Source organism: Rhamphochromis longiceps, linkage group LG2 (genome assembly GCF_057381845.1).
Source record: "Rhamphochromis longiceps isolate RC_006_pf linkage group LG2, R_longiceps_female_GT1.1, whole genome shotgun sequence".
Lineage (NCBI taxonomy): Eukaryota > Metazoa > Chordata > Actinopteri > Cichliformes > Cichlidae > Rhamphochromis > Rhamphochromis longiceps.
The window spans coordinates 38,972,064-38,999,764 of record NC_140558.1 but is presented as its reverse complement, the minus strand read 5'-3'; the positions used below and the strand labels follow the sequence as shown (position 1 = coordinate 38,999,764).

Below are 27,701 nucleotides of genomic sequence, written 5' to 3'. Positions count from 1 at the left end.
GCTCTTCATCTTCATTCTCTGTATGTGCTAATATTTCTTCTTGTATTTTTCCTTTTCGTTGTGCCACAAAAGTCCCTGTTTTAGTTCCTTTGACCCTTGATCTTTATTACAAACTAAGAAATGCAAGTCTCGGCTGTTGGAATTTTATTTAAATTTTTCTCTGACTACAAACTGTTCCCCTAACTACTAGTGCATGTTTTTGTGCAGTGATCAGAGTGTGTGTGGGTCGAAGGACATCAGGCAGATGGCCTTTTCTTCCTGTTGGTGGTGAGCAGTGGGGGCTATGTAGGTGTAAGAAGGAATGTGCAAGGACAGAGACGTCTTTGACCAGGACCAAAGTTTCTGCTTATTAGTTCACACATCTCTCCCCATGCCTGTGCCTCTCTCCTTGTTTTCCTACCTCCAGTTCTCTTCCTGGATCTTTCTTTCATCTGCATCCCAAACTTATCTCTGCACTCTCTGCCATGCCAACCAACAGACTGGGTAAATAATGTCAATGCTCGGTTACCCGTGGTGGCGGGTTTAACAACGTGAATCTGAGCCTTCATTTAGAACCACGCAGGAAGTCATATTATTCAGGTAGGCGCTGCACATTGTTAAAGAACTGTATTAATTGGCAAAGCTCCAGTAATGAAAGTAAATCCTTGTTATCTTATTGCTTCTCTGGCATATCTGAACTAAGTCTTGATTCCTTCAGATTAATATCAACATGTAGACTTGGTGTAGCAGCACAGTGGCTTTGATCCTCTCAAGCTTTATCTGCACAGTTGAACTGTCTTTTCTCCTTTGCTTTGTGAAATCCAGCAAAGCTTTGTGTGCTATCTTTTATCATCTTCAGCTCCTTTGATTTTGCATTCACATATTGTCTGGAAAATGTTATTACAGGTTGGCTCGGCTTGAGTGGTCAGAGAAAAGAACAAAAGGCAGATATGCTGTCTGTACTGTTAACATAATTGGGGCATGTTTTTAAAGTGTTGAGATGTGATTGCTGTTGGAAACGGTCATGAAACGAAAAAAGAGAGAGATGAGTGTTGTAGCCATAGCAGCAAGACGAATATTGTTTGTGTCACTTTGTGGCATGTCAGTGAAATCTCAGCTGGTTTTTCAGCATCTTAGGAAAACATGCAGTACATATGCTTGACTGAGCAACGCCACATCCAATCAAGGCCATAAATAATGCATGTTTAAAGCTTGACTCATGTTTTTGAAGTTTAAAGCGAGAGACAGAACCACCTAATGTCTTGCACTGTGGGCTGATACATGCCTGCCTAATGCAAATGTGTGCCTATGAGACTGAAATAACATAGATATTTGCATTAAATGAGTTATGTAGACATCACTTATCTTTTGTTGTCATTTATAATTTAATTTGCTGCAGAAAAAAAACGATAAACTTGCTTAAAAATAATATGTAATACATTTTGTAAATAGAATATTCCAGGTGCAATGATGCATGACCTTGTGTCTTTATATGATCCTGGCAGCTGCATGAGAAAAGGCTGCAGAAGAGAGAACTGAGGTCCCCGTCTGTCACTCAGTTTGTGCCTCACTCCTGAACCAAACCTCTCTCAGAGCTATCTTTCACCCTTGGGGTATTCCCTTGATGTCTGCAGTGGCGTGGTTGATGGCCGTCATTGTTCAACTCCATTTCACATTTTGACAATTCAGCTTTCCAAGGCAAACAAACAACCATGTTTCTCTTCTGCAACGTGTGTCTTCTGTTTACTCATTTGCATTCATTTTTATTCACAAATGGTGAAGTGAAGTGAATCAAATCTGTCTGTAGAATAGAAAGGCTTTATTATGTGTTCTTATTTTTAAAAGGTGCGCTGGAGATCCTAGTGGGGTCTTTTCAGTGCAAACACTATATGCAAAGTCACACGTGACCCCTGATTACCAGCAAAGGGAAAGAGACACTGAGCCAGGAGGGAGTGGGAGAGATGTGCCGGGTAGTGCTGATTCACACAAGTTTCACCTACACTAACGGGAGCTGTCTGAGGAAAGAAAAGGAAGGGAAGGAAGTGGAGAGATAACAGGAGACTGTAGTGAGGATGAGATGGTTATTATGATTCATATGAAATAGGAAAAAAAACCTACAGCCAATCTGAAGTTGGATGGCCTGCCGAACAGACTGGAAAGGTAGAGAGAAGAGTATATCTGCAGAGGATAGAAAGGAGAATAAATATGCAGGCAGAGGAGTGTAAGGATAAAGAAAGGAGATGAGTGGGCTGAAAGCAAGTCTATTCTTCCGTCTTACCGGGGAGTCATTCACTGAAATGTTGAAAGTGCAGCAAAAGTTCCTTCCTGGTTCATACTGGGCTCAATTAAGCTTGAAAGAGAAATGCTCTGCAACCCGGGATGCAACTCCACCGCTGACCGCCACCTAAACCACAAGGCACTGGTCCTAAGGGCACATGGAGCCCCATGTTTCTCTTTCAAATTGCGCCTGGCCGGGCCCCATGTGCCAAGCTCCAGTCACCAGGTGTTTTCCCTCGAGCCTAGCTGAGGTAGATTAGGCATTTAGCTAGGCCTTCTGGGCGCCTCCTGGTGAGGTGTTTTGTGTATGTCTACCTAGAAGGAGGCCCCAGAGCAGACCCAGTACTAAAGGAGAGATTACTTCTATGGGCTAGTTTGGGAACACCCCAGTGTCCCCCCAGAAGTGGCCGGGGAGAAAGAGGTCTGGGTATCTCTGCTTAGACTGCAGCCGCTGCAGCAGAGAGGAATGGGTAGACACTCGAAAGGAAGCAACGATAAGGACTAACAAATAGTTTTTTTCTTTTTAAATATCTTAATTCTTTTGAATATTAATAACGATTATAAATCTTAAACAGTTGTCCTTGAATGAGGACAACTATTTAATATAAGCTGTTTAAACATAACCTGCTTTCACACAAAAGAGCAGGAGAATAATTTCACAACACTGTCTGAGGTTATCCTTTCTCACATAGAAAGGTTTGGGCGAGGGAGTAGCCTGGCTAAAGTGTGCAGGAGGCAGGAGACAGGAGACAGCCACTCACAAGCTGGGAATTCACCAAGACTATAACCTTGGTTTTTCTGACACCGATGCAATCAAACATTACATCGACCTCGTACTCTGGAGCTGGCAGGTTAATGTTAGAGACGACTGGATTGGACTTTTGTGTTCTCACTTGCATCTCTGCAGAATAATCTTTAGAAAAGGGTCATCGTGCAGTGAATATATGACATGGGACAGATTTATTGATTCTCTGAGTCTCTGTAATGTAGTAGAGGGATGAAACACCATTCTTTCAAAATAAATTCCCTAATTTGATGTTTTGATGGTAGTGTAAGAGAGCATTTGTCACAGGTGTTCTGCTGTGTTGAGAGTTGGTGACTGTGAAGGCCTTAGCATATGATTCACACCATTTTCACACTCATCAGACCATTCAGAGACCACTTGAGACCTGGGGATGCTCAAAGAGACCATTCCCATCAGGATAGAGATGTCTCATCACAGGATAAAGGTGATCACCCAGAAAAACTTTGTATTGACACAGCAATCCTTCTTTCCAAGCTTTCGAATAGACCAATTTTTATCATCAACATCACGGGAGGTTCTGAGCTTAATTTCTTGATTACTTTGTCTCTACTTTGTACACTTATATTTAGAATAAAAGCATGCATTGACTTTTTTCCTATAAAGTGAGATGAATAACCTTTGAAATTTCATGAATCATCCATAAAATATCAGAAAATAATGGAATTACCAACTCCATTATCAGTTTCAAATGTCTTGTCTTACAAACTTTGACAAAATCCCCCCAAAAGGGAAAATGAAACAAGCCAACAGTAAAAACAAAAAAACAAATGATTCAGTTATTAAAAATAACAATAAATGATCTTTTTTTTTTAATATGTCAAACACAAGAACTAAAGCTCAATATAAATAAATGAATACAAGACCAAAGATTGGACCTGGCAGGCCAGCATGCAGACCAAGAATCACCTGTGTCGTCTGAAGTCTTTTATGTGTTGTTTTTACAGTCTTTACAGTCCCAGCTAGTTTCAAAAGTAGACATGGTGATAGCTTAATCTATTTGAGTCGACCATTGAACCTTTAGTGGTTTAAGACTTATTTTGATAGGTGCATATTTGTGTGAGTACTGAGTGCAGTATTTTGTCCCTTTGCTGCTTTAGATGGATGGCTGACTGCTCCAGTGAGTGTTAAAGGTTGGGTTCTTCTGTGGGAGAGATATGATCAACCAGTTTCAAAACAATCTGATAAGAGCCTTCTGACCAACACAGGGGACGCTGCCGGTCATGGTGTGTGAGCGTGTATTTCTGTGTGTGTTATAAAGGCTGAGGGTGTAAGCTCAGATGCCCAGCTGCTGCAAAGGTAAAGGTTGTGAAAAGAACACAAGAGACAGGAAGCCTCAGACAGCCCAGTGACCGAACGTGAGATTTATCATGACCTGCGAACCTGGAAAAGCTTGTCCTGCTCCGAATGCCACTTATTACTCTGTGTGTGTGTGTATTTGTCCGTATGATAGGCCGTGTGTGCTTGTGTGTGTGGACTAACTCCTTGATATTTTTCCCCCTAGCTCCATCAAGAGGATTGCACCTCTTCATATCTAGCCTTGAATACCCCCTCACTCTAAAAGTCTGTGAAAAAGAGGCTTTTTGTCTACGTTTGTTTCCTGAGTTTAATGGATTGGAATAATGGGATAAAATTGCTGGTGTCTCATGAATCAGGTTTTCTGTCTCACAGACCGGACAGGGTTATTGCATATGGCCCCGATTTGTTGACCATGCTTTTGTGTGTGTCGTGCTTCGCATTTTGGGATATTGTTTATTAATGGGTACATAGTCCTTACTGCTTTTAACGATGATGCGCCCTATAAGTTCTAGACTTTATGTGGTCGTGATTGAATAGCATGCAATTGCTGCTTGGCAGATAGTTTGACAAATCTGCTCTCAACAGTCGACATTTTTTGTCTTGGATTCATTATTCACTTTCATCTTAAGAATTAATGTGTCTTGTCTTAGAAGTGACAAAACTCTGTGATTTTATTCCGATAGATTTTATTTTTTAAGACCGTCAAAAAATGGTTGGGAATTGGGTTTATAGCTTTAAAAACATGTTTTTATAGGTTGCTGTGTCTGTATATATGGCTTTCATGTTTGTGAAACAGATCCAGGCTTGTCAGACTCCAAAACATATCAGTTTAATATTGTGAAGAAAGAATTTAACGCATTGGAAAGCCATCACTGTAGCACCGAATCTTTTATCTTTTGTTTCTTTCTCAACTAGTGTTATGTCACAACAAAAGTTTAGGGTTTAGTTTTTTTGGGGTTTTTTTTTTTTACCTCAATGGTTTTAAATATAAGAGCAGAACACCATCTATTAGCAATCAATTCAAATTTGTCCAAACTGTAATACTCACCTGTGTGTGTCCTGCTGTGTGTGTGTTTTTAGCTGCGGGGCGGCCTTCGTGGCCGGGATGCCACTGTGTGCCATGCCAGTCCACAGTGGACGGTGAGGGGCAGGAGGAGGGCACTGAGTGTAGGAGACTGAGAGGGGGTGGCCCGAATCAAACAGGAGAAATGAACCTCTGCTGGAATGAGATCAAACGCAAATCGCACAATATCCGGTAAGTTAGCACTCACGCTGGTTTTCACAGAGGTCAAAGCCATTTGGAAAAGCCTGGAACCATCTGTATGGATGATTGTCTCAAAGAAGCATGCCGTATGTACCTGGGAACAGAGGCTGACTGCAGACTTTTTGGGTGAAATGAACCCGTCTTGATTGCTCGCAGTTGACATTCTCAGCTCTATGGTAACAAAATTGCTGATTGCCCTTCTGTATCTGCTAGTTTTTCTCAAAAGATATAAACATGCTTTTTTCAAGGCGCAGATGATTGTAAGCTGCATCCAATCAGCTTTTTTTTTATGGAACTGTTTCACCATCATCACAGTCCAAACACATCTTGGCATGCTGAGATTCACTCAGTTTAACTTAATGTTTCTAAAGCCAGTTATTTCTATTGAAGCACTGATGGAAAGAACGAAAAAGGCAAAGCTTATTCCTGTCCTCTTTATAAGCACTTTAGAGATGCACACTGAAGTAATAATGTAATGTTGGAGTGGCTTTTGGCTTTACAACATCTATACATAGAATTTGTTTGTGCAGCATCTATTAATAATAACCCAGAGTTTTAAAGTCGCACCCTTATTTATGGCTGTTGTCATTTTGTGGTTATATCCCTGTGGGGAAAACAACAAGTTCACATGCAGCCCGTCACACAGTAGCACCGGAGCTAATGTGATATCCATTTACACTGTTCTTTGCTTGTTTCCCATTTTCCACCTAATGATTCTTCATGTTGCTATTCACTGTGTTCAGGTAATTAAAAGCATTGTCTGATAATGTGCTGTCACACAATAACACATTTCACGTCTCTTTCCAGTCAGCTTATTAATTATTCATATAATATAGGTTAATGCTGTCCGGGCTTGCTGTATGATTTTTATATCTTCCATTCAACTGGCATCCTGTTTATACAATTGGCCCCTTAATTGCTTACTTGACCCTGATGTATCTAAGAAGGGGGAGGGGGAGGTTAAGGAAGGATAGTTGTTAAATTGGGTACGACAGTTTCCCCTGCAGTCCTGTGTAATGAGATCACTATGGATGGCCTGCAGTGGCTGTTTATATCCGAGCAACACTCTGACTTCATCAGGCTGAGAGAGGAAGAGAGGAATACAGGACGACGTCGATGCGGGGAGGAGGAGAGAGATAGAGAACGGGTATTAAATCTTCACACGAGAGAGATGCTATGTAGGAAAAGGGGAGTGGCAAGAGGGAAAGAATGAATGAATGAGGAAGAGCTTTGCCGAAGAGCTGTCTAACCTTGAGGGTGAGTGCTGTCCAGATGAAACGCCTGACTGCGTTCAGTGCCAGCGGCTGGACAAGAGCAGACAACTGGCTTTATAATGGCCTGTCTGGCACTGATTGACAGGTGGTTGAGGCTTTGTTCTAATAAAGTCACGAGAGCTTCCTTCTTTTGTTTAAAGTCTCCTGCATTATCCTTTATAGTATACTGTACCTAGACTGAACTAATTGAAACTTTCCCTGTTGTACTGCAGTATTATTTTCTGAAGTCTGGCTAACAGCTCAGTGAGGTTGTAATTAAGCACTGTAGTGCTTTGAGCTAAGTGCTCTCAGTGACAAATGTGCGCCTTTGCAGTTGAGGTAAGCAGGTGGAAGGTTAACAGGTTTTCCAAAGTAAGCATACTGGCCTTTCCTTCCTTCCATTGGAGAAAATACATTTAAACATGCCTAAAATGCCATATAGGCGCATTTCCAGTTAAAAGGAACGACAGAGTCTGTATTACGTGAGACTGCGTTTGTACAAACACAGCTGGCTTTTGAACAGGATGCTGGGATTTGAATCTCATCACAGATCAGGTTTCAGCTTGAATCATTTCCACTCACTGTGTGGTAAGGATTATGAAATGATTATGATTTTGATTAAAATACGTCTTTTTAAAACTTTGAGGGTGGTAGACAACTCTTTTTTTTCACCCATGATTTCTAAGATGCCGATGTCTCTAAAGATGATACTGCCAGTACACATATTATTCTATTTTTATATTTCACACGCAGCATCTGCGTTGGCCAACTTGTTGATAACAGCTTGAGGTTACAACCTTTTCCTTGGAAGGGAGGTTATTTCTTGTGAATCACTGGATCTGTTGTGCTTCACTTTGCCTTTGTTGTTACTGCTTCTTTTTATTGCTTTTCCTTTCGGGTATGTTCTTTTCCTTGTCTTTCTTTCTTTGTCTGTTTTCCCTCCATTGTCTCCCTCACTCGCATTAGCATTGCCTGTTTAGTTCTGTGTTCAGTTTCGTCCAGCTGCTCTCCTCGTGTTCTTTTCAGTCCATCCTTTTTGCTTGCCTATGTGCATCTCCGGTGCTCCTAGTTTTCTGTTTTGCTTTCCTTTGCAGCTCCTTCTAGGTTTTCATATTTGGATTTGTGTGCATTAACTAACCTTTTCTTCTGTGTTTGAGTCCCTAAACTTTGTGACACAGGAAAGTAAATTCGCTGCTTATAGAAATTGAAAATGGCATTGCTATCCAGGTATTTGAAGTGATGGTAGAGCTACTTGATTGACAGTAGATGACTTCAGTTCATTCTCGTCAAACCATTTAATACATTTTGAGATATTTCTGTTAGATCAAAGTCAACACCTGACCAACACAGACACCCTTACAGCGATGCCCCAAACTCCTGAGTAGACGGGGAAAAGCAGCTTTTCAAAATTTGCTGATTGCCCTGTATGCTCAGAGAATTAAACAAATTAAGATAAGGAGTAAACAGTGTAACAAAATGCATTCTCTAACAGACGGCAGTGGCACTGTGAATTTATCAGCATGACACAGTGTCGCTCAGCTAATTGGACTCAGTGCTGATAACAGAAGGTTAGGGGTTTGATCACTTTTTTGGCGTCTTACATAGAAAATTGGCAAAATCATTACACCATGAGCCACTCCACTCACACTCACCCTCACCAGCTGTGTAGCATGTGCTATTGACTACAAAATAGCACTTTGATGCCTTTGGCAAAATATGTAGACATGCTGTTTTTATTGCTTATATCAAGTTGTGGTTTAATGTCTTATGCAGCACTGAGATAATAGCCCCAAACAAGTGGACCACAGCATTGTATTGCACTGTGTCTATCATAATCACTGCTAACTGATTATGAATACATATATAAAAGAGACATTTATTACTCCAACCATATTGGTGAGACTATTCAGCCATCTGTAACTATTATATAAGAAAATACAGTATGAGAGTGTAGGAGGTTTCAGTGAATTTATGCTATTTTTCTCAGACTGGTTTATAAAGGGATCAGTTGTTCTTTTAGCTCTTTTGTAATTTATTCAGTGGACAATCAGAGAATTATCTTTGATTCCTTTTTCATTTCTCAGTTGTGTCCATTCGACTGGATGCCTTTAATAAATTTGAAAAATCGAGAAAAGGGGGCTTATTTTGCCTTTATTGAGCCATGATATCGCTGAATGAAGCATCTTTTAAAACTGTGAGAGAGAAAAAATGCTAGGCTTGTGCAGCTGTCACATTCCATCTGTCTTTGTAGTTGAACGATCCATTTCAAAGTGAAAATTAATCCAACTAATCCGTGTGTGTTTCTGAAGCTATTATGTCTGTTTGTGATGGTGCTTCTACAGCACTTTGAAAGAAATGGTAATAATGGGCATGTGTGTAATTGACTGACTCTCCTTATATCTTATACTTTATCAGGGTTCTCAGAGGATGAATCTGACTGGCTTTTGGCTTTTACTCTATGCCACTATCCTGTTTATAGCTGTTAGTGAGTGCAGTTCTATTCAGTCCCATTAAACCTGGTTCAGACATCCATGTTTGATTCAGACTATTTACAGACGATAAAATGGGTTGCTAGAATAGCTGTATACTTTGAATGATTGCTTTTTGTCTATTTAAAACCTGTTAGTCTTACTCATCTGCCCCACTGCAAGATTGCTGGCAATCTGACCAAGGCAACAAGTCCTCCAAGTAAACAGTCTTATTAGTTTTTGTTCCTACCATTGAGTGGAGTGTTTCCATTTAATAGAGTGTACACAGTTTACCTTAAAAGGCTGTTGAAATAGAGGTGGAACAAAACAACACCCAACTTTTGATTAGGTTTGAGTTTCATCTCACAGCCCTTGCTGTTCACGTATGTTTTCACTAATTGTTTGGATAAATTTAGACCTGAAATCCACTCGATTATCGGATTAGGGTTGGAGAAGTTGGAGAGTCAAAGAAACTGAATTGCTGGTTAAATCAGGATTGGATGTTGAACTGCTGACCTTATGAGAAAAGACAACGGGCTTAACAATCTTAGCCATGAACAGTGACAATTTCTAATGATTCTTTCAGAACAGGAACAAAATAATGTGTAATGTGACATGGCACTAAGAATCTCCTCAGCCGTGGCATTTATCAATTTAAATGTCATTAGGTGGCACAACAGCCTTTTTCCCTTATCAAGATTTTTGTAAAGAGTGAAAAAGATTCATGGATTTAACAGTTTTGGAAAACAAAGGAAGCTTAACATTTAAATTTTCTGCCCATTTTATGTTTGTGTGATTTATTTTACCTAAAATCTTAGAGTTTGTGCAAAGGTCACTGGTTTAAATAGAATTATTTAACATGGCTTCTAGAAGCATCTTAACTATACCACATAACCCCTTCTGTAGAACCAGCTCCCAGTTTGGATTTGGGAGACAGACACCCTCTCTACTTTTAACATTAAAGGCTTAAAGTGTTCCTTTTTGATACAGCATATAGTTAGGGCCGGATCAGGTGACCCTGGACCCTCCCTTAGTTGCACTGCAATAGACACAGGCTGCTGGAGGCTTCCCATAATGGACTGAGTGTTCTTTCTTCACTCACCTTTTTTCACTCTCTGTGTTTATACACCACTCTGCATTAAATCTTAAGTTCTTATTAGTCTCTGGCTCTCTTCCACAATGTGTCTTTTGTCTTGTTTTCCTGCCCTCACCTCATTCTAGTTGTGGCAGATGACTGCGCCTCCCTGAGCCTGGTTACTGTTTCTTCCTGGTAGGAGGGAGTTTTTACTTTTACTACGCCCTCTCTATTGAGTTCAACTGAAAAGTGTAATAACAATTAAATAACACCTGTTTTCGTGAACAAACTAGTTGGTCATTTTAGTGTGGGAGGACAGTTTCAATCATGGCGTTTTTCCAGTGAGGCTGGAGCTACCGCGTCCTATTTTTGCATACTGTTGTAGTCAGACAAAAATAGGCTGTTGCTGAATCATCACAGTTCACTTGCAGGTATGACTTTGCTTCCTCCAAACAGACTTTCTGCCATAGTTTAGTTGATTAGTGTTAACCATATTGATAACAATAACAAGCATTGTTAAGGTTCAGGCTGTGGCACGTAGGGACATGCCCACTGTTATTCACTGCAGGGAATGCCCACAGGGGTTCGTGTGGGTAGCTCAGTGGCATGCTATGAATTTATTTGCCGCATGGCTCAGATAACTGCAGAGAGCCAACCACCTACGCTCAGCGTCTGTCTGAGGGCAAAGGGAGACCTCTGAGTCTGTTTTTGTCTCCATCTTTGTTATTATGACAACACCTCTATCTCTATTCACATCTATCACGTCTACCAGTGTCCTCCTAATTCAAGATATCTTTTATTTCCATTTACTTTGAATTTTTGTACATTTTCCTCTTGCAGATCTCACCTTGTTCTGCTGGTGCTATATTTTTTCTTGTACTATCCTCCACCTCCACATCATCCTATGCTTACTAGCAATTCTAGAGACGGTCCGCCTTTGGTTATTTGTGCCCCACTTTTCCTACATCACCCACAGGAAAAGCTACAGTATGATCCCCGCAGGGCTTATTTAGCTCCAATTACATGTTAATGATAATTAAATTGTTCAAGGCTGGGTGAAAACCTATTCTTCTGTAGTTGCTATTGACAGGGCCTGATGTATGTGGCACTCTTTTGGGAATTTTAGCCATCAATCATTTAGTCACTCGAAGGAGTGGATTTTGTTTTTACTGCTGCCTGAGAATCATATTGAGATCTAGGAGTTTATTTCAAGAAAAGGCTGCATTCTTCTAAAGTGCTTTGTATATATTTGCTCAGACTCACTATGTCCTTGTAATACTGATGGATGAGGTTTAAGCCACGAGGCTAACTGCTGTAAATGTGGCCCAGATTTCAGGGGTTTTAATTTTACTATTTGTAAGCCTTTTCCGTGTCTTAATCAATTACTAAATCAATTCTATAATAATTTAAAGAGTCCTAACACACTCCTTCCCTCTCTTTCCTTGAGAGACTCCCATTGATGTCACGCATATCATGCTGCTCAAAGCGTATCTGGTGGCAAGGCTGAAAAAACAAACTTTGATACACTTTAATGATAAAACAAATCATTGGGGAAATGGGATCCCCATGAATAATATGGCAAGTTACCACATAGTGTGTGTGTGTGTGTGTGTGTGTAGGTGTGTGTGTGTGTGTGTGTACAAACATTAATCCCAAGCTGTAAACAGCTTCAAATTAAGCAAGAGTGAGTAGAGCACGGAACTATATCTTCTCACCAGTCATTTGATGCAGAACAAATCAGAAGTGTTTTGTGCAGATTAGAGACAATGTTGGACATTTTGGACCGCTGCAGTGTTTGACTAGCTGTAAAAATAATGAGGCTTTGTGCTCACCCTGTACAGAGGTAAGCTGAATGGTTTATATGAAGCAAATCAAATCCACAAATTGGGAGAAACACCGTCTTTGGGAGTTAGAAGACAATGAGGGATTTGGATGTGTATTTATTTATTTTTACATTAGCCCTGGTTGCATTCATTCTCCCATAGTAAGAGCTGCTTTGGGGTCAAATGTGGATCAGCGAGCTAAAGATTTTTCTATTACACCAAAAAAAAATAAATAAATAATTGTTGTAATTATAGCAGTTGGATACAAATTATAAATATAGCTAAGAATTTAGGTTCTTATAAAGTAGTTACTGTTTCCTACTGGAGTGCAAATGGAAGAAATTATTAATATCAGAAATAAGAGTTTGGCTTTTTAGAGGAGGGAAGAAATAAATTATGATGTAGTCAAAGCAATAATATGACATACGTCTATTCACTCTTAAATTCCACAAAACAGTAAAGTTTTGGTCACATCTTTCCCAAAGTTTGCTTGTAACAAATGTATTGTCAGTTATTCATATCACCTGATAAATCCCATCCACTGTAATATAATGACTGCAAGCTTTTTTGGGGACTTCCCATGTAAGCAGTGGAAATCTAGATATTTGACACTCAACTGCAGAACTATATTTTAATTTACCAGTGAAGGGAGCGTTTTCATCTGCATGATCTTTTGGGTGTCTGTGGATATCTACTAATTGGAAGGTTGGTGGTTCAATCCCCGGTTTCTGCAGTCTGCATGTCAAAGTATCCTTGGGTAAGATACTGAACCCCAAGCTGCTGTCAAATGAGCTCATCGGAGTGTGAATGTTAGATAGAAAGCACTTAGGCATAGAAAAAATGGTTGTATATGAATGGATGAATGAGAAATGTTGTATAAAGCGCTTTGAATGCTTGAATAGAGTAGAAAAGTGCTATATAGGAACCGGTCCATTTAAACATTTACTTTAAAAATTCAAGTATAACTAAACATGAGCAGATGCATATGAGAATCATTTTAAATGTTGGATACACGTTTTACTGTCACTGACCACACTTATTGTGGGTGCTGTCACTCTTTCTGTAACATTCAACTTACCAAATACTTGATCTTGTCCACTGTAAGAACAATGAGAAAGGCAGTTGATTCTAGGTGTCACCAAAACATAACAAGTGTGGCTTGTATTTTAAATCATATCACCTCTCTGTAGTGTCTTTTCTTCTTCCTTATGGATCTAGTTTAAGCTTTGTTGTTGTGCACAATCATTTGTTTAAAACAACTAATTACCTCATATTTTAGCTTCTAAAGGATTAAAAAAATGAATATACAGCATGCATTCATTTAGTTTGTCATTACCTTGCTTAGTGATAAATAAAAAGCTGTTAGTTGAGTAAGTTTCACTGTATGATCTAATTTTTCTTTCTTTTGTCATCTTAGACTGCATTGAGTACTGTGATGAATTAGGACTCAGTAATACCAGGAAAAAAAAAATAAAGGTGTTGCTTTACTGTAACAACTAGAAACCATGAGCTATCCTTGCAAGTGCGCTGTTTAGTTTAAAATTTAGTTGTCTAACGTACTGCTTTGATGTATAAAAGTATAATAGTAAAAGTATTTGCTTTAAAAGTTCATACCAGTTTTGACTCTTTATCTTCATTTAAAAGGTCTGGAAACTGCAAAGAGAGGCAAGTGACAGAGCAGGTATCTTCTACACTCTTTAGAAATATGGAAATATAGAAATTAGTAGAGGCCAGTTGAGTACAGTGAAGTCACTGTCATGTTCAAGAAACCAATTTGAGATGGTAAATTAGTAGTTTCTGAAGTACTCATACCAACCAGTCTGTGTACAACCATGCCATGCCAAAGTCACGTATATAACCTTTCTTTCCCATCCTGATGCTGAACTTTAGCAGATACCATGTCTTCGTCACAAAATATATTGTTCCTGCCATGTGATTGGCTAAAGATATTTGTATACAAATAGTTGAATAGGTGTACCTAATGAAGTAGCCAGTGAGTTTTTATGACAGTTGTAATGTTCCACATATTGGGCACTTTTAAAGAAGACCTACTTTTTTATCTACCTTCCTAAAACACTGAAAAACAAACAAAACATTAATAAACACAGTTTCTCATTACGAAAGGTAACAACACAAACACAAATTCTTCTAGTGTCCCTGCAGCAGGACAATATTAATAAAAATGGTTGTAATGATTATTATTATTTGCTGAAGGAGGTGTTTATTTAAGTGGCTATGTCATACCAGCTTTTCTGATATGGCTCTGCAGCTTCCCAAACGTTATTAGTTTGATTCAGCAGAGACACCAGCAATACACTGACTGCACAGTGCTTTAGCGAGGCAGTGTGATGAATGGCTGATGACTACCCCCTCTTCAGTCCTACTCTTAGAATGTTTCTAAAGCAGATAATGTAGTTGTTTAAATCTCTGAGTATTGAAAGTTCCATAATTTGCTACTTTACTAAAATATGTTAACAGTTTCGCACTTCTGTCAGCTTCTTGTTCTGCTTGCTCTTCCGCAACAAGCTATCTATATTGAATGAAAGGGGAAGTAGTGATATTTAGGCAATGCAACTAACCAACGAAGGACGGATCCACTCTGGAGTCCCAGCACCTCTCCATGTGGCTTATTGTTAAAATTTAACAGATTAAAAACAGGAAGAAAAAAAAATTCCGCAGAGTCTCATAAGCATAAAATAGTGATAAGTATGCTGATCCATGTCTGGATGAATGAACATAAACACATTAACTTCCACAATCAGTAAAACGAAATAATGTTTCTGGGGGAAAACATCTGCTCTGCAGGCTCACACCAATATGCACAGAATAAATCTGGAAAATATATCACTGGTTTTCCTTTTTGTCTTGACACTGAACATATACACTCAGGTGTTAAAGAGGAGTGGGATTGTATGACCATTTCAGCAGTGATCTCTCGTGCTTCTTATTTGTCATCTTTTATTTCTTTCAAGTGTCTCAGCTTCTCCTAACACCTTTTACACCTTCCCTACTCTGTGCTGTGCTAATGATACATCCTGGGTATCTGCTGGGGGGAAAAAGCAACCTTATTTGTATTCATATGTACCCACTCAACCCTTGTCTGTATATCCATGTCTGTGCATTTGCATTTGCATTGAAATTCCGCCCGGTTTTCATTCACATCTTTACATACCAGTGCAATGTCAAATTGCTCTCTGTAATATGCGAAGCATTATAGCAAGATACATTTATAATACCATATCTTTGTCTACTGTACATATTGTAGGCATCTAGCAGAACCCACTGAGACTATATTGACATATTGTATTATAATTATGATGTGGAAATGTGCATGATTCATATAGGACATTCTGAATGTAGATAATTATAGCAGTGAGTCACTGATTAAGATGGTTTAGTTTCTGTTCTTAAAGGTAAAGAAGGAAAAGAAAGTAGAGAAAACTATCTTCTCTGTTGAAGTAACCAAATAGATTGCTTTATATGTCTAAATATTCCTCAAGTTGAGAATTGCTACTAAGGAACAGCGTCAGTATTTTTGGTTTCTTTTCTTTTTTTATTAATGTTTGTTTTGTCGCTCAGAGCTCGAAGCATGCACAGTTTCCTCTATTAACTCATGCCGCTGTGAGGAATTTGTTACAGGAATGTGTTCCCCATGGCTGTTATATTTTTTATATATTCAAATGCATAAAGTATTTCCAATTGTGGAAAATGGCTTCAGTAGGTGCTCTGCTCATGTCATTCGTCACGTCTGTTCCCCACAAATATCAGTAAGATTGCTCTTGGAAGAAATCCTTTAGGCTAGGAATCAGTAAAACTCCTCCGCCACAGGAGGAGTCTCTGAATGCATCATGCATGACACGATCTACCCCTACAGAGCACAAAATCAAAAAGGGAAAGAGGAGGGAGAAGCTTGGGAAAAGCTGGTAAACATGAACATGCTGTTAGCAGTGTACTTTTATGACAGCATATAATTTATTGATATTGACAGTCACAACTTTAAATTACCTACTGTTGTGATTTTCAAATGCTTTGCAGTGTGAGAAACTTATTTTTGTGCTCAAAATAGGCTCTATGCCAGTATGGTAATCCAGCTCCAAAGATTTTGGTCTATGGATTACACTGGGATATGTGCACATGTGTGTCTCTATATAGTTCATAAAATATATGGAGACACACTAGTTCTTATTTGTTTACATAAAATTACAACTAGTGTGTCTCTATATGGAATAGGTTTTTATCCAAATTTTCCCAAAGGGTTTTTTAACACAGCAAGACATTGTCAGCGGGCTGGGTCTGTGATCCAGCATTCTGAGTTTATTTTGTATTTTTGATTGTTAAATTGAAATCATGTGAAGTTCTTCTGTTATTATTTTAGTTTACGTTTAGTCGAGTTTTGGTCCAGTTATGTTTCTTCTATGTCTCCTTGTGTCTTTTGAGTCTCCCCGTGTATTTCATGTCTGCATGTTGCATGTTCTATTTGTCAAGCTCATGTTGTCTTGTCTACGTCCCTTTTCTTGTTCCTGTTTTATTGTGAAGAGTCTGATGTTCCATGTTCAGTGTGTTTAGTTGTACTTCCCCTGTGGCGTTCAGGTTCATTTGTGTCAGCTGTTTTCCCCAGGTGTTCTCACTTCCCTCATTACCCTCCTGTGTATTCAAGTCATCTGTCTCCCTTTGTTCATTGTCGGTTCGTCTGTTTTTCTCCCTCTACGTCACGTCAGGTCTCTCGTGATTCTGTTCATGTTCAGGTCCATGTTCATGTTTTCTCGTCATAGTTTCTCGCATGCACCTGCTCAGGTTCGTGTTCATGTTTCTCCTGTCATAGTTGTTCATAGTTATTTCCAGTTTAGGTTTTAGTTCTTGCTCCTGTTTGCCTTGCTTTTCTTTTGTTTTCATGTTTTTACAGCCAAATAAATGGCTCCCTTTTTGTTTAAACTTCACTGCCATCTCTCCCTTGTCTGCTTTTTGGGTCCACACTGCAAATATATCAGCTGCTCAGCCGTGACAGAGGTTTTCAACAAATAATTTGTAAACATGCAAAAATTGTTGTTGTTTTTTTTTAAAAAAAAAAGCACAAATTGTACATTGTATTTTCATAGAATAACATTTTTTTTCCAGAAAAAACAAAAATTAACAGCGTTAATATTATTCACCCCCTATTCAGCAGAAACCACTGCTCTCCAAAAGTATACTTTAACTTCATTTAGTTTAAAGCTAGTAAAATCAAGATAAAACTTAGGGTTATCTTCCAATTTATGCACAGTCTAAAAACTTCAAGGATTTGAGCCATCACTTGAAAAAACATTGTGCTGAAAATAAAATTGTCAGATTTAGTAAGCTATGGTTTTTAGGACTCAAGTGCAGGATCCAGAAGAACCCTTGGTCCAAGAAGAGGCTGACCGTGGGCAGGCAGGTGATCTAGGAGCACTTCTGGAAAACAGTGAATTGTGATCCAAGGCAGCAGGAAATAAGCAGCGTCCTCATGTAAGTGCACATGAGACTAACGGCAGTTAATTGCATCTGATGATTTGCAGGAGATCCCAAGAGGAGAGACAACCTCTAGCTCCACCTCAACAGGTGGAGGATAATAGCTGCTTTCCAAAAACAAACTGCAAACCCATGGAACCAGGCCTAATACATCAGTTTAGGCTTGAGGAAAATGAATGCTGATGCTCACAAAGCAGGAGATGAATATACAAAGTTATCACAGCATTTATAAGTGTCAAGAACTGGAGTGAAAACGTCATCAAGAAATTCTTAGAGTGTCACAAAGTACAGAACATAGAAGCCTGGCAGAGAAAGAAAGCAAAAGATTTCAAAGACTCTGGAGTGAAAACCAGTGAGAGATGTGTCCAAAGACCCCAGAACAACTGCCAAGACACTCATGGATGCCTTAGCCAAGTTGGGAACTGTGGTCTCAAAGAAGACAATCACTAGAATCGTGCACAGTAATATATAGTGAGGTTACAGACCAAGAAAAACTTTTGCAGAACAGACAATGGAGAAAGATTATGGATACTGGAAGTGAGTTCTGTAGTCAGATGAGACTAAACTAAAGCTCTTTGGCCACAGAGATGCTGCTTATGGTTGAAGAAAGAAGGGAGAGGCACATAACCCAAAGAAGACTGTCTCAACAGTGAAACATGGCGGTGGGAGTATTATGCTGTGGGATGCTTCAGTGCAACTAGAACTGGGAATCTCATTAAAGTGCAAAGGATGAAGAAAGAAGCTTATGTGAAGATTTTAAAAGAAAACCTCCAGCAGTCAGCAGATAACTGTTAGCAAAAAGAATATAGAATTGACTATTAGCATCAGGAGGGGCTAACAATTTTGACTCTGCCAGGATATATATATAAAAAAAAGACAATATGACATGTTAAAAAACCCCACACTGGCATAACTATGCTCACTGTACATTTACCTATTTGAGACAGGTTGCATTTTATTGCAAATGTCGGCAACAAAACATGCTACAAGATTTAGTCTAAAAACATAGCCTACTATTTTTAAAATATGTGCACTTTTCTGAGGAAAGACAATTAGAGACTGCAATTGGAGGCAAAAAGTAGTTGAACAGCAAGAAAGTAGTTTCTGCTCCAACAGGAGGAAAATTAATTTTAAATGTTAGCAATAGACCATTAGAGTTCTGTTCAAATCCATTTTTGTACTAATGATATGAAAGAGCCCCAGCCATTTATTGCTGCTTCTTGAATTACTTATCCAAATGTTGCAATGTCTTTTATCTGAACATTTAATTTTTCATTAATTTCTTATAGTTGTGTTTTGGCTTTTCATTCCACAAAGACATGAAGATTGGAAAAACAAACAAGCAAAAAAAAAAGACAAACCATAAGTTCTGATTGGTCATTTTAGTGATCCTTCTCATTTTTCTTGATCAGGTCATAAATTTATATTTTGCTAATGTGACAGATTGAGCCACTTACCAGCCAAAGGTTTTGTGTAGTTAGATATATGGGAGTGGCTTAAGAGTTGGGAGTTTGCCTTGTAATCGGAAGGTTGCCAGTTCGAGCCCCGGCTTGGACAGTCTCGGTCGTTGTGTCCTTGGGCAAGACACTTCACCCGTTGCCTACTGGTGGTGGTCAGAGGGCCCGGTGGCGCCAGTGTCCGGCAGCCTTGCCTCTGTCAGTGCGCCCCAGGGTGGCTGTGGCTACAATGTAGCTGCCATCACCAGTGTGTGAGGCACCAGCGCTTTGGGGTCCTTAGGGACTAGAAAAGCGCTATACGTTGTGTTGTGATGTGTCATATCGTGTCGTGTTGTGTTATATGTAGTGCCGACGTAGGACAGTTTTCCAATTTCATTGTACTACTGTACTATGTATGACTGTGCAATGACAATAAAGAGTTATCTTATCTTATCATACAAATACAGGCCATTTACCATTTGAAACATTCAAAGACTCACTTTTTTTGGCAGCAAACTGAAAGTACCCAAAGGACGACTTGGTTCGTTGGTGGAAAGCTTTCTAATGTGCTGATTATCTGCAACATTTAATTATGACAGAGTGGGTTGAAAACAAAAAGAAGGTTAATCCTTTATTGTATGAAGGTAAAAACAATCAAATTGAGTATAAAGCAGAATTCAAAACCAAAAGGAGATTTGGGGGGAAAAAATAATTCTTTATACATAATTGAACAAAATGCAGTGGTTGTATCAACAGGGCTCATCACATTGGCAGCTCTCTTGCAATGTCTTTGCAATTGAGAAAGAATGAGATGAGGGGGCTGTGCTCAAAGCTTCTCTGGGCCCCGAGGCAACACGCTAGCACGCTACTCTCTTCTAAATCAGGAGAAACACTGAGCATATCCTCCTATGCATGAATTAATCATCGAACCAAGCACTATGTTTCTCTCTGTAATCTTTCTCACCGATTAGGGAATTGGAGTTTTGTTTGACCATATTATTTACTTTTGATGCTAAATCTCAAGAAATATTGACACACACCATTAATTTTCATGTAACACATTATTTCACCTGGTAGAACACTGACTTACACTGAAAGGTTAACCAAGGAGCAATGCAATCTTATATTTACACCCAGAACATTGTGATTGGCATTCTTCTCCAGAGCCACCACAGCGATGAGCTGATAATGATGCAGTGTCGTTTTCAAGGACACGGGGATGTTGATTGTTACCTCAGCTGCTGTAGCAAGAATCTGTTTATTCATATTCACAACAAAGATCAGTCTCTCTAATGTTGGGTGGCATATTTTATCTCTTATGAATCCATCGCATGACGCTAATCCAGGAAATGAAAAGGTATGCATTCTTCACTATGACAATATCTGGTATTTTGAGTACCAGTCTCAATTCAGACCAGAGTATCTCATCGTGTGTGCTCGTGCAACTGGCTGCCTTTCAATCATTAGACTGTTGTTTGTGATGCCAGCAGATGACTCTGTACGTTGAGCGTGTGCCGTGTCAAGGGCGGACACAGGAAGCAGTCTACCATGCACTCAAGCATTGCCATTAGCTCATTTGTATCGATTATTTCTGGCATTGCCATCAAGCCTGTTGGCTATTTTTGAGCAGCTTGAGACAGGCATAGATACAGGCCTATGCACAGCACAAACACGAACAGACCCACAGAATGTTTTTGTTTTTGGTTAATTTTCTCCCTTTGTTCTTCAATGTGAAAAAAAGTTTTCTCTGCGCAATCCTGTAGGAAACTAGGTGCACGCCTACTGCTTCCTTAGGAATTTAGAGTGTACTACTACTGGCAGCCAGATGCTACTAAGGGGAAAAAATGTGACCACTTCTGCAAAAGCAGACGTTTTAGGCAGTTTGCTGGTCTCAGCCATTCAGGTGTGTGTTGATTGAATGCCGCAATCTTCCCAGGAGTAGACATCTCAACAAAAGCTTTCCCCACATACAATGGTCAGACAAATTACAAACAAAAGAAAACAAATGAGCAAATACTAAACACCGCATATCACCACAAAGATGCCATATCGTCTATCAAAACCTAGACTGAATAAGTTTGGATAAAGTAAGAAGAGCTCACCCACCAAACCTTTTCCTCTTTTGGTCCTTTCTTCCCTCTTTTTGGACACATACAGGCAAAATCCCTGGCATCTCCTTATCCAGTGCAGCAGAGGCTGACCCATAAAAAAACCTAAATGAATATCATGATGTTTCCAGTTGAGATAAAATAACTTCAGTCAGCCTCACATACTGGCAAACCTTAAGCCTGGGCTCCCTGTAGCTTAGCAGGGCAGGAGTTGTTCTTGGCAGCCCTCACCATGTGACAGCGATTACATTCCAGCACAGCGCTCTATTTGTTTCACCCTCGGTGTGTGTAATGGAAAGCAGTGATCAGCGAATGCGCTCTGAGCTGTGTATGTGCGTGTTTCTTCGTGCCTGTTCTGATTGCTTGTGTGAATGTCTGCTGCATAGTTCGAAGCATTTTGAAGCTTCTCTGCAAAAGTGTCAGGGTCATCTTTTGATGGATGACCTTACTTAGATATATCCGAGGCCCTGGTTTGCTCTTACTTGAAACAGAAAACTCATTCCATTCATGCTGAGTGATTGTATGTGTGTATTTTTGGTATGGTTGTGTGTGTGTCCTCACGCCTGTTATGGACTGACAGCCTCTTCTGCAGGGGCCATGGAAAAACAGCTCCTCTCTGATTCAATTACCACAGCGAGTACAGCTGGAGGGGCAACAAGAGGCTAGGGGACATCATGGTCTGGTTCACACAGGTTTTCTGACACAGGGTTGAACAAAGAGGCCTATCAGTTCTGAAACGTGCACTTACAAGCTTGATTTCACCTTTCTGTCTTTTTCTCCTTAAAGTCTCGAAGCTTTCCCCACATGCGATTTCTGAAACTGCCATCGCTGACCTGACACCTAATCCCTTATGTGTCAGAGCCCATCTATGCTGAATTCAATTTGGATAATATTGCCTTACAGTCCTTTTTTCAGTCAGTAATATGGAATCGGCGATGGTGGCATGCTGTTGGTTCAGGTTGAAAGATTATAAATAAGTATTTGCTTAAACTCCATTTAGCAGCATGTAATTAACTAACTTTGTGTCTTGCAGAAGTTCATCTCTGGTGGTTTTCTATTTAATTGCAGCTAAAATCTTAAAGATTTTGCTTTGATTTCACATAAATTGTCATCTGAATCAAGTTAGGTTTTTGCAAAGTCCTCTCTCATTTACAGATGTGAGCAGTAACACGTCTTTTTCACTCTTGCTTTCGCTCCCACTCATCATCTTTGATGTGACAGTGCTGGCAAATTGTGATGTGCAGGAATAATGATATTTGAGTGCTGGCTTCTGGTGTGTAATTGAAACACGAGGAAGCTTTCACATTGCCCCCACACTGCCGGCGCCAACTGTGCTACAAAAGCAGTACTTCCCTCAGATATCTCTTATGCTGCTGGCAGGTGGCGAACAGATAACTTCCTTCTGTCATGTGAACCTAGTTCACTTCAGCCTGGAAAATACTGTCATCTACAACTCTGTGCCTCTCACCTTGCACCGCTACCATGTGGGATTCTACATAAAAGACATTGCATGCATCTTTGATTAAAAGAAATAGAATAGTCCAGTATTGCATCTCATTTAGCAGCAGTTACAGAATTTTCAGATTTACCATAAAAATCTCAAGTCATTTTTGACATAGTAAATCTTCTCTGATTTCAGACAAAAGTAGACCAAAAACGTAGCTACTATCCTTGTTCCAACTTTTACTGACTCAAAAGACTGAAAAAGTGTTGCTATCAACTTTTTGTAACACATACATTTAAAATATCCCCTTGCTTCATAGATTAAAAGACTGCAAAAAAAGAACAAAAGTATTTATATTTAGCAAATATAATAAAGAAAATGTAGCATTGTACTGTCATTTCACCATCACCCTGTCCATGGATCCAGTAATGCTGTCATTGTACTTGAAATTAAGGCATTCATTTATACAGATTTTTTGTGTGTTCACGTTGGAAGTACAGTGTTACATATAGTGCTACTCTATACTCGATCATATGTGTCTACCAATATGTTTAAAGTCTCTTTCTCTTTCTTGCTGATAAACACTTAAAAGGTGCTAAAGTATTTTAACTCTGCATTTTTATGTCCATGTTTTCCTGGTGGCAGTCTTTCCTCCTGGCAGTACTTTTGCAGGCAAGATGCTTCACACCTTGGCATATTGTTGCTACCTCTGTGTATAAGTTGTCTTTTAAATTATCACATGCTACCTCTCTCTAGCTTAGATAACCAAACATTACCATCTGAAGCTTACTTCAGAATTGATAAACCCAAGCTGTTAACAAAAGATGCCCGTGTTAAATCTTTAGATTATGAATAATTCAAGATTGTTTAAAGGTATGTTGTCTGAGCTTGTTTTAGAATTAACTAAGTTTTTGACTTATTCATCATCTAAACACAGTTTTGACTCTCGTTCTCGAATAAAAAATTAAACATAGAGCAACACATTTGTGGGAACATTCTTTGACCTTTTTTAACCTCTCCGCTTCACACCAAACCAGAATGAGTGCCATTTAAGACCTACCACTTAGTTCTTTTATTCAAATGTTAGTGGGTTATTATCTTGCTGTAGGATGTACACCTGACCAACCAGTCTGTCTTCCTTTATTACTTGCCCTTTGCTCACCATTCTCGTAGCTATAAAAAGTACTTCCTGCAGTATTGTCCTGATAATGTATTCCATCTGGTGGGAACAACAAAATAATCAGCATAAATTGGGCCATCTGTGGGAACTGTTTGAAAACCTTTTAAGGATTAATTCATATCACTGCTGCAAAAAAGCTACAATTTTCTTTATCCTTGAAAAAGCAAATTTCTCATGAAATATATTTTCATTTCACCTTGGACAGTGTGCTACTTACCTTTAGACTCTTAAGGTTGGACTTCAAATGGAAAAATACCTGGGTGACTACTGGAAAAATAACATGGCATGCAGGTGATATTAAGAGTCATTACTGAACTGCAAATTCAAGTGACACTGCTAATGAGTGGTTTAGAAGTTATCTAAGAAAACATGTAAACATGTTGCTATTGTGCAAAATAGGCTGCAGTGACCAACTGTCATCTGCAGCATTTATTTGGTGAGTTGGAAAATCCTACTGTTTGCTAAAGCAATGTGTTGCTGTATGTGCTGGCAGGGTGCGGCTAGAGGCTTTCTCCGACAACAGCGGGAAGCTGCAGCTCTCCCTGCAGGAGATCATAGAATGGCTGACGGCCAAGGACGAGGAGCTGTCGGAGCAGCTGCCCATAGGAGGTGATGTGGGAGCTGTCCAGCACCAGAGGGAGTTCCACCAGGTAACGTGGATAATTCCTTTTCAGTACCCAGTTTACAAGATGTGGTTATTCTCAAAAGGAAAATTAGATACACAGCTTATTCATACTGAAAAATTAGCCAAAGAAAACCATATATGTATATAAAATACAACAGAAACTAAAATGCATAAATGCATTCTTTGATTATATGTGATAGAGGGGATAAGATTCTTGCTATATTAAAGGATTTTCTTCTCAATTTTAAAAGCCATATATCTATGTCCATATTAGACAATATGAAATTATACTGGGAGCATGCTCGAGGTCATGTGCTGATAGTTCATTAACCAAAAAGTCTCCATGCTGATGTTGCCTCATGTAGAACACTAAACCCCCCAAATGCCCCTGTTGTGTCAGTATGGATAAATCACTTTGATCAGTATAAAGTCTAGAAAACGCCTAAATAAATGCAGCCCATTTACCTGTGTGATGTGTGGTTTTTGGGGCAGTGTCTGCACTTTTTTCTTTTACTTGATAAAAGCTAAAATAGTCCAGATTTGAATCAGGGGAATATTCTGGATTTGAATCTTCAGCAGAGCAGTAATAAAAGCACAAGGATAAGCATGCTTGGAGTTTGCAGATAACAAGTCTCTATTCTGCCAGCTTTTGCAGATATCCGAGATATCGATCAAACCGGCATCTATTGTCCAGTTTGAATCAATACTAGATAACTGAAACTTTCTCCAAGTTTAGCTGTCGTTGATACTATTGATGGAGGCATTGATGGAGTACACTGCAGGATGCTCGGATCTCCAAAAGACAGCTGGCGAATACACAAAGAAACGGGTTTACTAACTAAGTGAAATAATAATGAAAGAAATTCAAACTTTGAAACCCTCCAATCAAATGCAAGCTATACCAGCTCACTTTTTTTTGGTTCACTCAGGAACAGCTTAAACAAACTGCTCCAACTAACCAGGTTAATCTAAGGAATGAGCCTGCTCTTTTTCAACTTGACTGAACCACAGCCGCAACTACTATGTTTTTGTAACACACAAATGATATGATATGATTCCTGACATCCACACATATGTATGTGAAACAAGTAAAAGTACCTAATTATAATATTTTTAAAGCTGGAACCTTTACAATTTTGATGTTGTTGCTTAAAAATCAAACTGAGATGGTTAATTAATTACATAGATTGAACAATAGAGCTCAAGCTATTTAGAGGTTTTGTGACTTGTGTGTTTGTCCATCTTTAAGTCATGTTCACAATTCCAGATCACAAATTACATCCACGGCTGGGATTCAGGGGATTAATTGTAGCAGGAAAAAGCGCTGCACTTTAAAACCATGATTTTAAAAGATTTTAGAGACTTTTGGGCAAATAAACAGATTCATTAACACTGAGCCACCTAAGGATTAGGCCTCATTCTTTGTGGGTTATGTGTACCACTTAATGGTGATGTGTTTGTTGAATACAAGCAACAAACAAGCATTACCAGTTTAAAGCTGATGGAATTGGTAGCTAATTTAAGTTTTCTTTTTGTCAGTAACAAAGTTTAAGGCTTTAGGGAACATTGACAACATGTCGTCCTCTCAGATAATTCTCTCACGGTTCAGTGATTTGAACTGGCCTGTAAATCTTTCAAGGTCTTGTGTGGAAAGAGGGCCAAAAAACCCAGGAGCTAACAGAATTATAAGTGATCAATTGAACAAGTCAGTTTAGACCAGTGAATGTTTTCATACTTGTACTGAATGTAAAGATGCTCATAATTTAACTTTGGCTATTGGCTGAAAACTGATTCTGCAGGACTCAGGAGCTCTTGTGACAGGAGTTAAGCTAATTAGAGTGCAGTATGATTATATAAGCTTAATTTGTCGTGTATAGCTTTACATCTTCCCAGGTCATGTACAGTATCTGTCCAGCAGCTACTTTTGTTCATATATGTATATGTGTGTGTATGTGTATATATATATATATATATATATATATATATATATATATATATATATATATATATATATATATATATATATATATATATATATTTCCTCCTCAGAAGGGAAATTAAAAATGATATAGGAAGTTATCGAGCAATGTACAATGATCGCTCCCTTTAAAAGAGTCTATTCTTATAGAGGAGTGAAAAAAGGACCACTTCCAAAGAACTGTGGCTGAGATCTCATTAGCCATTTCTTCTCAGGCCTCTTACCCATCTTCATCACCATCTAAAGACACATGGGAATGAGGTGCTTTAATCTAATTGGCTACTCCATTTCTCTTTTAAGGCCCTGCACACCCACTTAGTGGTCTTTTTCAAGGAAGAAGTTAGGTTGGTTATAGCCTATAACATCTCATCACATCTCGTCATAACCTAACCTATAACTTATAGGTTAGGTTATGATGAGATGTTGTCAAAGTTAGTCCACCATAGAACTTTGCAGCAAAACTAGGAGAACTGCTGTTTTAATCAATCAGTGTTCAGATCTGATAACAGCATTCAGAATAGGAAGTCTGATTCATACATTGAGAATTCAATTACTTCCAAGAAATTTGTGCTATCATTAGATTTTCCCGCAGTAGTGAGGTAAATCTGCCGAAATTTGTGTGTGACTTTAATGAGCAGTCATCCGGTGACTTTCTCAGTTTTCCATAAACTTGCTGGCGCTCACTGCCCTGTGTGTGTCTGTTTCACACAGCAACAGTTAACACGTGCAGCAATATTTCTGGCCAGTGTATGTCCTTGCCTCACCCTGCACAAAACATGTACTCTGACTCTTAAGGTTATCGCTCTTAGATGTATATGCAGTTATTTAAAACACAGCATCATACATCTACATTTATGTTTCTGTCAGGTTGTCACGCTGTCATTTATGTTACTTAATTACCTATAATTGGAAAGCTGGGTCTGTAATTATAGTGCATTAGATTTACCACTAAGTGCATTTCTCTTAACCAACAAAGTTTTAACTGTGATGCTGATCAAAGACAACCTTCCAACATATAAGTGGTGATTAAATATATTATTTAGAAAATACATCAAAAGGAAGAGAAATTTCACATGCATTAAATCTCTTTCAGCTCAGGGTTGCAGAGGGTGATGGACCCACTTGACTTTGGGTGAGAGGCAGGGTATTTGCAGGACAAGCCATCACAACATCACTGATCTAAAACAGAGATTATTAAAAGGTGAA

At 39.0% G+C, this 27,701-nt stretch overlaps 1 protein-coding gene across 2 annotated transcripts in view; it reads left to right on the top strand.

Moving 5' to 3' along the window:
• Nucleotides 1–373: 373 nt before the first annotated feature.
• The window catches only part of drp2 (dystrophin related protein 2), a 91,301-nt gene continuing 63,973 nt past the window's right edge, over nucleotides 374–27,701 (top strand). For both annotated transcript variants that reach the window (XM_085428071.1, XM_085428080.1), the window contains exons 1-3: nucleotides 374–579; nucleotides 5,438–5,612; nucleotides 24,386–24,542. In XM_085428071.1, the coding sequence (XP_085284197.1) occupies nucleotides 5,566–5,612; nucleotides 24,386–24,542 (204 nt within the window). In that variant the 5' untranslated portion in view covers nucleotides 374–579; nucleotides 5,438–5,565. The remainder of the gene's footprint in view (nucleotides 580–5,437; nucleotides 5,613–24,385; nucleotides 24,543–27,701) is intronic.